The 12,777-nt window shown below is 49.5% G+C and overlaps 1 protein-coding gene across 4 annotated transcripts in view; it reads right to left on the bottom strand.

Annotated features, from left to right (window-relative positions):
• Nucleotides 1-12,777, bottom strand: part of VEPH1 (ventricular zone expressed PH domain containing 1) — a 59,394-nt gene that overhangs the window by 24,836 nt on the left and 21,781 nt on the right. For 3 of the 4 annotated variants that reach the window (XM_033068947.1, XM_033068948.1, XM_033068949.1), the window contains exons 6-8: nucleotides 9,804-9,970; nucleotides 8,578-8,787; nucleotides 3,807-4,027 (exon numbers count right to left, since the gene is read on the bottom strand). In XM_033068947.1, the coding sequence (XP_032924838.1) occupies nucleotides 3,807-4,027; nucleotides 8,578-8,787; nucleotides 9,804-9,970 (598 nt within the window). Of the gene's footprint in view, nucleotides 1-3,806; nucleotides 4,028-8,577; nucleotides 8,788-9,803; nucleotides 9,971-12,305; nucleotides 12,354-12,777 lie in introns of those variants that run through there. The other variant, XM_033068950.1, reaches the window with a different exon arrangement.

The raw sequence follows: 12,777 nt of genomic DNA, 5'->3' as shown, positions 1-12,777 counted from the left end.
TGGGAGCTGGGCTGGAAGGAAAACTTCAGTTCCCTGTGTAAATATGGGCACAGGCTCAGGACAGAGAGGGGATTGATGGGCTGGGGGGCTTTGGGAGTGACAGACCCCAGCCAGGCAGCCCTGGTGATGTTGGAATTGAAAATGGGGTTTCAAACAGCACCTCTTTGTGCAGCATCCTCCTGCTGAGCCCCCGTGGCTTTGTGAAGGGAATAACTTATAGAGAATCATAAAATGGTTATGGTTGGAAAAGAAACGTGGATTAATCCTGTGTTCCATGTGTAGGGCAGGAAAAAGTCACTCCTAGGGGGTGGAGGGTGGGCTCCTCAAGCCAGCAGCTCATTTCTGCCCCTGTGCCAGGATTTCCAGTGGGAAGCAGAGGAACTCCCCAGGAGCTCTGCAGTGCACCAGCCTCGTGTCACAAAAGCACAAAAACTCCACAGACCCCTGAGAGCTCCCAAAACCCCACAAACCCCTCACTGGGGGTTCCCAAAACCCCAAAACCCCTGAGTGGGAGCTCCAAAAACCATACAGACCCCTGAGAGCTCCCAAAACCCCAAAACCCCTCAGTGAGAGCTCCCAAAACCCCTCAGTGGGGGCTCCCCAACCCCACAGACCCCTGAGAGCTCCAAAAACCCCACAAACCCCTCACTGGGGGTCCCAAAACTCCACAGACCCCTGAGTGTCCAAGGCCATTTCTCCAGACCAGTGGGGTGAAGAGCATCCCAAAGGAGATGAATGAAAACACACCTGGGGTTGTGGCCATCCCTGCACATGGCAATGGATGGGCCAGGGTTTGGCAAGGGACACAAAATCACCTCCTCAAACAGCATGGACTAGAAGATTTGGAGAAGGCAAGGGGTGGAGAAAAGATCATGGAATTATCAGCAGGATGCCAGCCTGGTTTGGGTTGGAGGGACCTTAAATCCCCTCCAGTGCCACCCTGCCATGGCAGGGACACTCCCACTGTCCCAAACCCCAGTGTCCAGCCTGGCCTTGGACATTCCAGGGATCCAGGGACAGCCCCAGCTGCTCTGGGCACTGTGCCAAGGATTTCATCCATATTTAACCCAAATCTCTCCTCTCCCAGCACTGGGGCAGCCTCATGCTCAGTTCTTACCACAACAAGGACTTTGAATTTTCCTTTCCCTTTCATTGACTGCTCTGCCCCTCTAGCTTGGGTAAGTCCATCAAAACCCTGTGCATGGTCTTTAAAAACCCCTCTGGGATTGAACTTGCAATTTTTGGGACAGTGAGGAGCAGCAGAGCATGGCCTGGTTTTCATTATGCAGTCCCTGCATGTAAAATTCCCTGTGTCAAACAACTCTGGGCCAGCCCTGGCTGTGCAGAAATCAGCTCCTCCTTCTGCAAACACAGGGTTGGAGGAATGGTTTAATCCAGGCTCAGTTTAAAGCCTGGTTTCCTTTCACAGCTCAGACTCTCTGGGTTGCTGCTGCTCAGCTCAGTGGCTGCAGCTTCCACCTCCACACCTGGGCTGCTCCCAGCCCTGAGCCAAAATCAGCTCAGCTCAATCAGTAGAGAAATCTCACTCAGCCTCGTGTGACTGAGCTGAGACTCTGCTTGATCCAGGCCTAAATGTGAAACCAAACAGCTAAAAATGGTGAAAAAAGAGCATTTTGCTGGGATCTCTCACAGCCACGTTGAGGTAACAACAGCACAGAGGGCTGGGGAGGCAGTGAAATTTAAAATAAATAAAGAAATAAATAAAATCAAAGAGCAGAGAGAGAAAATCATCTGTAACCCCACTCACAGACAATGAAGCTTCTACACTTCAGGCAGTCCTTAACAAAGAGAATTTTAGAAACAGGCAGATTTTGATGAAAACCTTGTTTTGAACTGTTGGGGTTTTTTTAGCAGCTCTAGAGATGAATGTTAAGCACAGAATGTAATGAGGAATAGGAATATCACAGTATTTTAACAAATAAAGCAATTTTTTCAGCCATAAATGGAGGGCTGTGAATGCTCAGGGCTGGTTTTTGTTGAGGTTCTGCCACCAGGTGAAGCTTGGATATTTGTCACAGCCTCAAAGTCAGAGGAGGGGCTCTCTGCTCCTCTCCTTTTTCATTTTTGCCTCTCTCCAGGACACCAATCTCTTGTTTCTGCACTGTTTGGGCTCCACTGCTCCCAGGCTGGCTCCTTCTTCACCCTTAGGATTTTCTGACATCTGTGTTCCATTTTTTTAAAGAATCATTACCCCTCTGTGCCCCCCTGACCTACTGCAGCATAGACAACTCTAATTACAAGTCTCTCACTAATTAGAAGTGACTGCCCCCCTGTATTTAAATAACATTCCTGTCCTCACCACGATGAACATCACAATGCTTTAACCTCAGGATGCACAGCCAGGAGCAGCTGAGTGAGCAGAAATCTCTCTGTGGATGCTTCAGAAATTTATCTCAGACTTTTTTTGGACAAATCTCCATCAGGGAGCTATGCCAGCCATTGTTCCCATCACCCTCAGTGGGCATTTTCTACAATAAACTCAATGATAATTGTGAGGCCTGACTTCACTGATTTATTTTTAACTGAGGCTTTTTAGCTTGCTTAAGTGTGCTTATCTGGGGCATGGCTTTCTTCATGGCAATGGGAGGGTGTTGAATGGGAATTTTGATGCTTAAAGAGGTTACCTGGGACAGAGTGACAGGAACAAAGCTGGGATTTATTAAAACCCTTCAAGGATTCACCCTGGGCAGTGCCAGAGCCCAAACGTGGCTGCACCCAAGGGGGACCCTGGCTCAGGAGTTTTCATAAATGACTTTTTCAAAACTTTTATCAGTTTGGGTCCATTCCCACCCTGGGGTTCATTTCCCAGCTCCAGACTCTGCAGTCCCACCCTCCCAGGTTCTCTCCTCCATTCCCTGTTTGCACTTTTTGGGGTGGAGCTGCAGCGTGTCCTTGGTTCTGGGGCTGGGAAAGGATTGGGAGGAGAGCCTGGAACACTTTGTGTGGAGCTCAGAATTCTGCACTAACCCAGGACAGGGTCTGGAAATGTGACAGCTGAGGCTGAAGGCCCAGGGAGGGCTGGGTTGGGTTGGGTTTGAGTTGGGAGTTTGGATTGGGGTTGGGTTTGGGGTTGGGATTGGAGTTGAGGTTTGGATTGGGGTTGGAGGTTTGCATTGGGTTTGGGGTTGGATTTGGGGTTGGGGATTTGGATTTGGGTTGGGTTTGGGGTTAGATTTGGGGTTGGGGGTTTGGATTGGGGTTGGATTTAGGGTTGGGGTTTGAGGTTTGGATTGGGTTGGGTTTGGATTTGCAGTTGGGGTTGGATTTTGGGTTTGGGGTTGGGTTTGGAATTTGGGGTTGGGTTTGCAGTTTGGGGTTTGGTTTGGGGTTGGATTTGTGATTTGGATTGGGGTTGGATTTGGGGTTGGGGTTTGGTTTGGGGTTTGGATTAGGGTTTGGATTAGGGTTTGGTTTGGGGTTTGGATTGGGGTTGGATTTGGGGTTGGATTTGGGGTTAGGGTTGGGTTTGGGGTTTGGATTGGGGTTGGATTTGGGGTTAGGGTTGGGTTTGGGGTTGGATTTGGGGTTGAGTTTGGGGGTTGGATTTGGGGTTAGGGTTGGGTTTGGATTTGGGGTTTGAGGTTTGGATTGGGTTTGGAGTTGGGGTTGGGTTTGGGGTTAGGGCTGGGTTTGGGGTTGGATTTGGGGTTGAGTTTGGAGGTTGGATTTGGGGTTGGGTTTGGGGTTGGATTTGGGGTTAGGGCTGGGTTTGGGGTTGGATTTGGGGTTGGGTTTGGGGTTGGATTTGGGGTTAGGGTTGGTTTGGGGCTGGGCTGTGTCAGTACCTGGCCGGCGCTGCCCCGTCGCGCTCCAGCTGCCGCGCCAGCAGCCGGGCGATGGCAGAGAAGCTGTTGCTCATCCGATAAATGTCCCTGCTCTGGGAGCCCAGGATGGCAGGGAAGCTGTCGGTGAGGCCCTTGATCTCCAGCAGCAGGATGTGGTGGAAGGAGTGCTCCATGTTGGCCAGCTGGCTCACCAGGTGCAGCAGGGACGTCCTGGCTCGCTCCTGGGCAGTGGGGAGAGAAGGACAGAGAGTGAGACAGGGACAGGGAATGGGACAGGGACAGGGAATGGGACAGGGACAGCACTGGGACAGGGAATGAGACAAGGACGGAGAATGAGACAGGGACAGTGATAGGACAGGGAATGGGACAGGGACAGAGAATGGGACAGGGACAGAGAATGGGACAGGGAATGGGACAAGGACAGGGAATGGGACAGGGACAGGGAATGGGACAGGGACAGTGCTGGGACAGGGACAGTGCTGGGACAGGGACAGGGAATGGGACAGGGACAGGGAATGGGACAGGGACAGGGAATGGGACAGGGACAGGGATGGGACAGGGAATGAGACAGGGACAGGGAATAGGACAAGGACAGAAAATGAGACAGGGACAGTGATGGGACAGGGACAGGGAATGGGACAGGGACAGGGAATGGGAATGGGACAGGGACAGAGAATGAGACAAGGACAATGCTGGGACAGGGACAGCACTGGGACAGGGACAGTGAATGGGACAGGGACAGTTCTGGGACAGGGACAGTGCTGGGACAAGAACAGTGCTGGGACATGGATGGTGATGGGACAGGGAATGGGACAGGGACAGTGCTGGGACAGGGACAGGGAATGAGACAAGGACAGGGAATGAGACAAGGACAGTGCTGGGACAGTGACTGAGACATAGACAGTGCTGGGACAAGGACAATGCTAGGACAGGGACAGTGACTGAGCCCCATTGTGCTGCTGGGAGGGTTTGGGGTGCTGGCACTGAGCACTGCCCTGGGCAGGATTGCTGCTGTGGTGACAGAGGCAGCTGCCTCACAAACAGTTTATTTGTGCTTACACTGAAGTGACTTTTGTTCCTCTTGGTGTTACCTAACCCAGCCCAGCTCAGGACATGCTGTCTCCTCCTCAGACCTGCAGCCAGGTCCCTGGAGGCTCTTTAAGGGCCCTGCTTGGTTTGGGGTCTGGGTCAGCCTGGCTCAGTGACTCTTTCAGCTCTGATGAGTCTGGCTCATAAAACCAGAGAATGGTTTGGAGGAGAGCACCCAACCCCAGGTTGCTTCCACAGGTTGCTCCAAGCCCCACCAAGACCTCCAGGGATGGGGAACATCCAGCCTGGATGTGAACATCTCCAGATTAGGGCTCCTCTGTTACAGCTGTCCTAATTAGATTGGGTTCCACAGTCCTAAAAACACCCAATGGGAAAAGCAGCAGAAAAACCAGTGATTAACTCAGGGACTCCCATCAGATCCTTTGGGGGAATCCTTTAACTCAGGGGAGCCCACGTGGAGCTCAGCAGATGGATGCAGACACTGGGAGATGTTTGGATCTCAGGCTGTGCTCAAACACAAACAGAGGCACCAAGCACAAGCAGTTTCTCCTTGCCAGGGGCCAGCAGGATCTCCTGAGCCACACACGAGCTCTGCACTCTGCAGGCTCCCATTTCCTCCTCTCCTCTGGGACCTCACCACCAGAGAGCAAAACCTGCTGCCACTTTGGTTCCAAACCCAGCTGGGCTCCAAAAACTTTGTCAGGACGGGGCTGAGCATCACAGCATTCCAGCACTCGGGCACACAGTTTTATAATTCCCAATATTCCTTTCCATGCCTTCCTTCTCACAGGACTTGTGTCTTTTCCCTCACATGTTTCATGGAGGCACAAGCTTGCAGGAACACTCAGCTGGGTCTGTATTTTTTTTGGTTCATTGGTCAAATTTCAGAGTAACCTGCTCCTTTGAGGTGGCTCTTCTATTTTTTCACTAGATCATCTGCCAACAAGATATTTTTTTAATCCCTATTGACAAAAGCATTCTGTACGTGGAACTGATAAGAAATAAATAATCTCACAAATGGAATATGCAGCCTTTCCAAGAGGCAGGATTATCACTGTGTGATGCAGTACTGGGGACAGCAGAAATTGAGACAAGAGGAGGAAATGGGATCCAGAATCACCCTGGGCAATCAGAGAGAAGGTGTAGGACACTTGAACCAAGTTCAGTGAAGTTTGTGAGGAGCAAGGCGAGGTGAGGGAAGGAAGAGCAGCTCTGCAGATCCTGCCAGGGCAGGGACAGGGACCAGACAAATCCCTTCACACGTGGGGAGAGCTCAGCTGCACCAAGGAGATTTTTCCTCAATGGATTGAGCAAGGTTGACTTTTGGTGTGCAGCCACTCATTTATTTGAAAGCTGATCCTTCCTCCAAGAGATAAACAGAGGCTCAATTAACATTTAAAACACATTTTTTGTTTTCTAAACAAACTGTGCAGCAGACTAAATGGAGGAGCAGTTTTGACCATTTTCCTGTCACTTTGATCCAGCTGGAGAGTCTCCAGCCGTGCTGAAATGCTGCTACTCGCCTGGAGTGAGGTAAAAGAACAATAAACTTGCCTGAGTAATATAATATGTCACTGTTTCACAAAACAAAATTAAAGCAAAATAGCTCCACATGAAAGCAGCCCTTATCCCTGCCACAATTCTTATCCCAAATGTTTCCCAAAGCCTGTTTGGATGCACACAGCCCCTTGTTATTTCAGCAGGGCCTGTTTGATGTATTCCTGCATTTTCTCATAAGTACATTTTATGGCATTACATCTGCCAGGAGGTGAAGAGCTGAAGCACAAGCAATGAGGTGTGGCAAAGTGAAATGCTTTTTTTTCTCAAAACCAGGTTCAGGAGGCTACAAAAAGATCACAAGGCTTTCAGGAATAACTCCAGCTCCCAGGTGGTTCAAAACATAATGGAAAAAAAATAAAGTGTCTGATCACCCTGAGCCCCAAGATGGTTTTTCATTTGCACAAATTTATGGTTAAGGGACAAGTTCTGATTTCAGCTTGCCCCCTGGGAGTGTTGCTGACACCACCAGGAGTGATGTGTGTAAACAAGGGGCAACCTTTAAACCCAGAGCTCTGCTCTCTCCAGGGTCCCTGGAAGCACAAGAGCCTTTTTCCAGGAGCCAGCAAGGATTTGCTGCTCAGATCCACAGCCTCAACCATCAGGGGCCAAGCCTCAATGCTTGCCACCTCTTTTCCCTTCCAGAGAAATAAAACATCAACAAACAAAACTCCATGGCTGCCATTGATGTCTCCTTGCCCGCTTGTTTGGCTTGGCAGGGCAGGGGAACATCAATTCCTGCCTGAGAAGTGGCAGAAAATCCCTGGCACAGCACAGGGAGGGGGAGAAGGGATGAGGGAGGGGTGGGGAAGGCTCTGATGTGGGGGCTGTGAGGTGAGACCATCAGAGCACTCCTGGGTTGATGCTTGGAGGTTTTTCCCCGGATTTTTATGATTCCATGATCTCCCTATGCCCAGGAACAGCCATGGAGGCTTTTCCTTCTCCTCTCAGGGGAGAATTCTCAGCTTGGGCAGGGTTTGGAGCAGCCTGGGGTGGTGGAAGTGGAATGGGATGAGCTTCAGGGTCCCTTCCAGCCCAAACCACTCTGTCATTATCTCCCATAATTCAGAATGATTCTCACCTCCCAACCTTTCAGAGGAGCTGCTGATCCCTGGTGGAACATTCACCTCCACCTCCCTCTGTGTGTTGTTTTATCCCTGTTTTTGAGTCTGGAGCAGGGTCCCTGGATGTCAGTGACAATCAAATGACAAATTTGTCCTCCCCATGGGCTGGGGTGCTGCTGAGCCAGCAGCTTCCTGAAAAATCAGCCTCATGACAGAGGACAGGGTGAGATCTCACTCAACACTCACTCAAGGGAGCCTGGACATCAGTGATTCAGTGCAGGCTGAGATTGGTGCAGCCACACAAACCAACAGGTTAAAAATACGAGGGAGGAAAAATATTCTTTGAACAAACTTCAGTGTGGAATTTCCAGCACTCTGTGAAACCCAACAGGGCCAGTTGGTTCCTCTTGGTTTGGTATAAAACAATCAGAGCAACAAAAGGCAAAATAAATAAATTCAGCCCCTTTGAAGTAGCAGGAGTGAGAGGAAACAGCCTGAGAGACACCCAGATGGGGAGAGCTGCTTCAACACCCCAAAACACAGAATCCAAATGAAATCCTTCAGCTCTGAGCCCAGCTGTGCTCAGCTGAGCATTGGCTGGTAAGCCACTGTAAAGTTTCTAGAAAATGCTGACTCTCAAATATTAAATCCAGAATTAAATGTGGTCACCTGCAGATCTTATAAAAGTAAAACTTGCTGGGGGATGGAAGTAAACAAGGAGAGAACAAAAACTTCATTTGGCTCCCAGGCCTCAGTGGGATTTTGGCTCTTCTTTCCACACAACAGAAATGAGATTTACAAAGCCAAACCAAATCTGGTTTTGATTCTTCTGAGATAAATTTAATTTTACACGAATATAAAGCTCCAGATCAGTAGAAGCAGCAGGGATGGGGTCTTCCTGTGCTGCTCAGACACACGAGGCCCAGCCAATACACACCCAGATTAATTGCCAAAAGGGGGAAGGACTGAAATAAAATCATCTTTAAAACCACCCCATGACTCCATGGCAGGGCTGTCTGGTTACTCAGGAAGAAAGAAACACATGGATGCATTACTTTATAAAGATTAAAAAGTCCTGTTGGTTTTGTTTGCCACCTTACCTCATCGAGGTGTCCAACAGCTCCAAAGATCTTTGCTGTCTGCCCAATCAAGGTGGGAAAAGTCTCCCCAATTTCCCTCAGCGTGGGCAGGAAGGGGGCCAAGGCTGCAGGCTCGTAGCTGGATATTTCCAGGAGGATGTTTAGAATCACCTCACTGTGGTTGGGGTCCCTCAGGTGTCCAAATAAAAATGGCAAACACTCTTCCAGCACCTGTTAAAAAAGGCAGAAACAAATTGGATCTCTGTTTTGAATTGTGAACACACACAACCAGAGGAGACCCAACCACCAGAGTGATAAAAATAATCCACCAGACTGGGAGTTAGCAGAGTTTTCCACCCTTGGTGACCTTTGCATGGAGCTGTTGCTGAGGTCAATCCAAGTTCAGCTGAACATATGGAATAAGGGCAAGCTCTGCTGTAAAATATGGCAGCTATGCATAAATAAGTAAGGAAATGCCCAATTAAAAACAAAACAAAACCAAAAAACCACCTCTACCAAATATTTTCCTTGCTCCAGGCCAGTCTGTGTTTTATTGATTAAAATAACATAAGGCTCAGCCTTCCTCAGTGATGCACTAAATTAAAGTACTTGTAGAAATTTTTGGGTCCCTCCAGAAAATAAAGAATGTGACAAGGTCAGGAGCTGGAACAGAGGGAAAAAAGGGGGCAAGAGTCTCAGTGCACAGTAAATGTGCTGCAGGTAAGTGGTGATTTCTTGTGAGAACCCAATTTCCAGGAGGCTGAGGGTGCTGCCCTCAGAGCCAGCTGCCAAACAGGATGCAAGTCCCCTCTGAGGGATGAATTCAGGGTACACAGGCACACAAATTACCTCTGCTGCATCTGTGGAAAAGACATTCAGACACAGACACAGGGCATAAAACAATCCCTTCCTCTGTTCTTTTTTTTTTTTTTTGAGGATTATCAGCTCTCATCAGTTCCTAAATCACGTTAATTGCCCTTGACGTGGATTTTAATACAGCTCATGTACACTGACAGAAACACAGCTCTGGGATTTCACACTCAGCTGACAGAGGAAGAGCCAAAACCATTGCAGACAAATGGTTTAACCCAAACCTTTAGGTCCAGCAGAGCTTTTGCTCTGTCCTCTCCATGACTGGCTGGACTTGGGATGGAATTAAAGAACCCACAGGGAATTATCAGGGCAGGCACAGCGGGATCCCTCCCCAAACCTGGCCAACACAAAGAGGGGCAGGCAGTGTGGTTTACCCCCAGTTGTCTCTTCCTGGCCACGCTGAGCAGGAGGCTGAGGAGGTGATGCTGCTCGGGAGGGTCCAGCTGGCCCAGGGGTGCCAGCAGCTCGGGCAGGCGCGCCAGGATCGGCCGCGGGCGCTGCTCCAGGAGCGCGGGCAGCACCCGCAGCAGCAGCCAGTTCCCTGGGGACACAGCAGGGACAGGTCACTCACAGCCTGCTGGCACATTTATAGACTCTGGACTGTGCTAGGATATAGCTCTGAGCTCCATAGAAGTGTTCCAGGTTCTCACAAACCAATCCTGTTCCAGCCCCAGAACCAAGGACACGCTGCAGATCCAGCCCCAGCTGAGGAAATTGAGGAGAGAATCTGGGAGGATGGGACAATGAACCCAATGTCAAAATGGACCAAAATTTCTAAAAGTTTTGAAAAACTCATTTATGAAAACTCCTGACTTGGGTCCCCCTTGGGTGCAGCCACGTTTGGGCTCTGGCACTGCCCAAGGTGAATCCTGTGAAGCCTTTTAATAAATCCCAGCTTTATTCCTTTAGCTCTGCCCAGCTCTGTCCCAGGAGCCTCTCCAGGCTTTGCTGCACTGGGGAGAGCCCCACAGCACCAGCACACTCCAGTTTAACCATCACAGAACAGCTTGGCTGGAGAGGTGCTCGAGCTCATCTCCTCCCAGCCTGGCCTTGAAGGATCATCAGGACAAAACCAGGGAGGCATGAAGCTGCAAAAAGTTATATATTGGGCCAAGAAACCAAATAAATTATTAAAACAGGGCCTAACAACATTGTGTGAAGAAAACCCCACTAATTCCTATTAATTATAATTTTATTTCTGAATATCATGAGAACCTTGCTTAGTAAGTTTTCAGTTTTGGATGATGCTCTGTTGAGTCCTAGGCCCAGCTAAGTGTGATTTCAATTAACAAAGAAACAAAAGAAGAAAGGAGAGAAATGACAAAGAAACAAAAGAAAACAACAGAATACTAAAACTACAGTTCTCCTTTGCTGAGATTCAGACTCTCAAATTAAATAAGCATCATATGGAAGGAATAGTTAACAGAGAACTAAGCATGCATTTGAACAGAAACAGTTAAGGATGCCATTTCCAGGAATAGCAAGGAGCCAGAGAGAGCCAACTGCAGACAGACAGAGATATGCTAAACCCTCTCTCACACGTTTTCTTAACATGTCTCTGCATAATTCAATTTGAAGCTCGGGCTCATACCAAAATATATAAATTCACATCGCAGCACATGCCTGCCTCAATGGATTTAAGTTTCACTTGAGCAACATATGGAAAACATCTGCCTGTTCAAGCTAGAGTGGCTCCTTTCTGCAACCCCTGCGAGTCCTCACGGCCTCTCTGTGCTTGGTTTCCAAGAGGAATCGCTCCCTGGCCTGCTGCTTCTCCTCCCATTTCCATCTGAGCCCCACAGCTTGGGAAGATAAGCAGATCTGTCCATGGAAAAGGATATTTGGGTTCGGGCTGGAGCACAGCAAACACACCCCAGGACATGGCTGGGTCTCACAGCCTCACCCTGAGCCAAGGAACGAGCACATAACTCAGGGCAGGTTCAGACAGCTCTTGTAATGACCCCTGAGGGTGCTTTCCTTCCCAGGAGCAGCCCCACTCTCCAGCCAGCCTCACTCCTGCACCTTGTCCTGCCTGGAGCATCCCTGGCTGCTTCCCAAAGCTGCCCCCAGCAGTGCCAAACCCCACTCAGGTTATCAGACCCCACCCCAGCCCAGCCCACCCCACAGCACACTGATCTGTTCTGTTCCACACAGCCACAAAGGCCAGGGGCAAGGGAAAGAGATTTGCTGATCTGAAAACAAGAGCAAGCTGCTCCATCCTGGCCATTTCCTACCCTCCACCTTCCCTGGGCTCTGCAGATCTGGGTTAAAAATTGTCACCACCAGCGTTCCATGGGATTGATGCCAAGCAGAAATTCCCCCAGAGGGAGAACTGGAGATCAGGGGAAGGTTCTGCTTCCCCCAGAGGGTGCTGGGCACTGCCCCAGGGAATGGTCCTGGCCCTGAGGCATCCAGAGCTCCAGGAAGGTCTGGACACCTCTCCCAGGGGGATTTCGGGGTGTCTGTGTAGGGCCAGGGGCTGCACTGGAGCATCTTTGGGGGTTCCTTCCAACTCAGGATTCTCAATGATAAAAAAGTGAGAGAATGGACTCACTGGAACCTTTCTAGACTCATGTCACAGTATAAAGCTGAAACATTTTGTACTGATTGCACCAAAAATTATTTTCTTTCCAGATGACGTCGTGCTTGCGGCACCAAGTCCTTTCTTTGCACTTTTCAGATTGCACTGGAAGTTTCTGCCCACGTGGAGCAGAGCCCTTAAACTCCACTCAAATTCCAGCAACGATTGCAAAAGATGAAATTCCCGTATTCCTGGACAGGCAAATTTCCTCTCAGCTACAGAAGTGTGATGGGAAGGAATCCAAGAGGGAGTAACAAAAAAGAAAAAACAGCTTTAAGCAAGGAAAGACACCAACCTGAGCCATGCTATTGCCTAAGCTGGGATGTCAGGGCTAGGAAGGGATCTGGAAAGGAAGAGGGATTATTTAGTCTGGCAAAGCAGCGTTTGCAGTGCGGGGTGTAGCAGAGGAGTGATGCAATCACAGATGATGGACTGCAGCCACCAAACCTCTCTGAACAAAAAATACTTTGTGCAGGCGCAGCTCTGGGCTCTCTCCTGCAGCAAACACTGCTGGGCTGATATTCCCCAACCGAGATAAATGGAAAGGAAAGGCAATCAGAGCAACCCCCTCCCTCTGCAGAGAGATTGGAGTGACCTCACTGACGAGGAATTGCTTTTAAGTGAAGAACCTGTGTGCACAAGTGTAAATAATCCCAGATATCCCACTTTGGGTCTGCTCTTCAGAGAACTCGAGAAAGGTCAGCAGGCACAGCCCAGTTGCCCATTTTCTGGGGTTTTTTTTGTGTTTGAGGTAGCAAGGGATACTC

Source organism: Catharus ustulatus, chromosome 10 (genome assembly GCF_009819885.2).
Source record: "Catharus ustulatus isolate bCatUst1 chromosome 10, bCatUst1.pri.v2, whole genome shotgun sequence".
In the NCBI taxonomy this organism is placed as follows: Eukaryota; Metazoa; Chordata; class Aves; order Passeriformes; family Turdidae; genus Catharus; species Catharus ustulatus.
The sequence above is the reverse complement of the archived record's forward strand: the minus strand, read 5'-3'. Positions and strand labels throughout refer to the sequence as shown.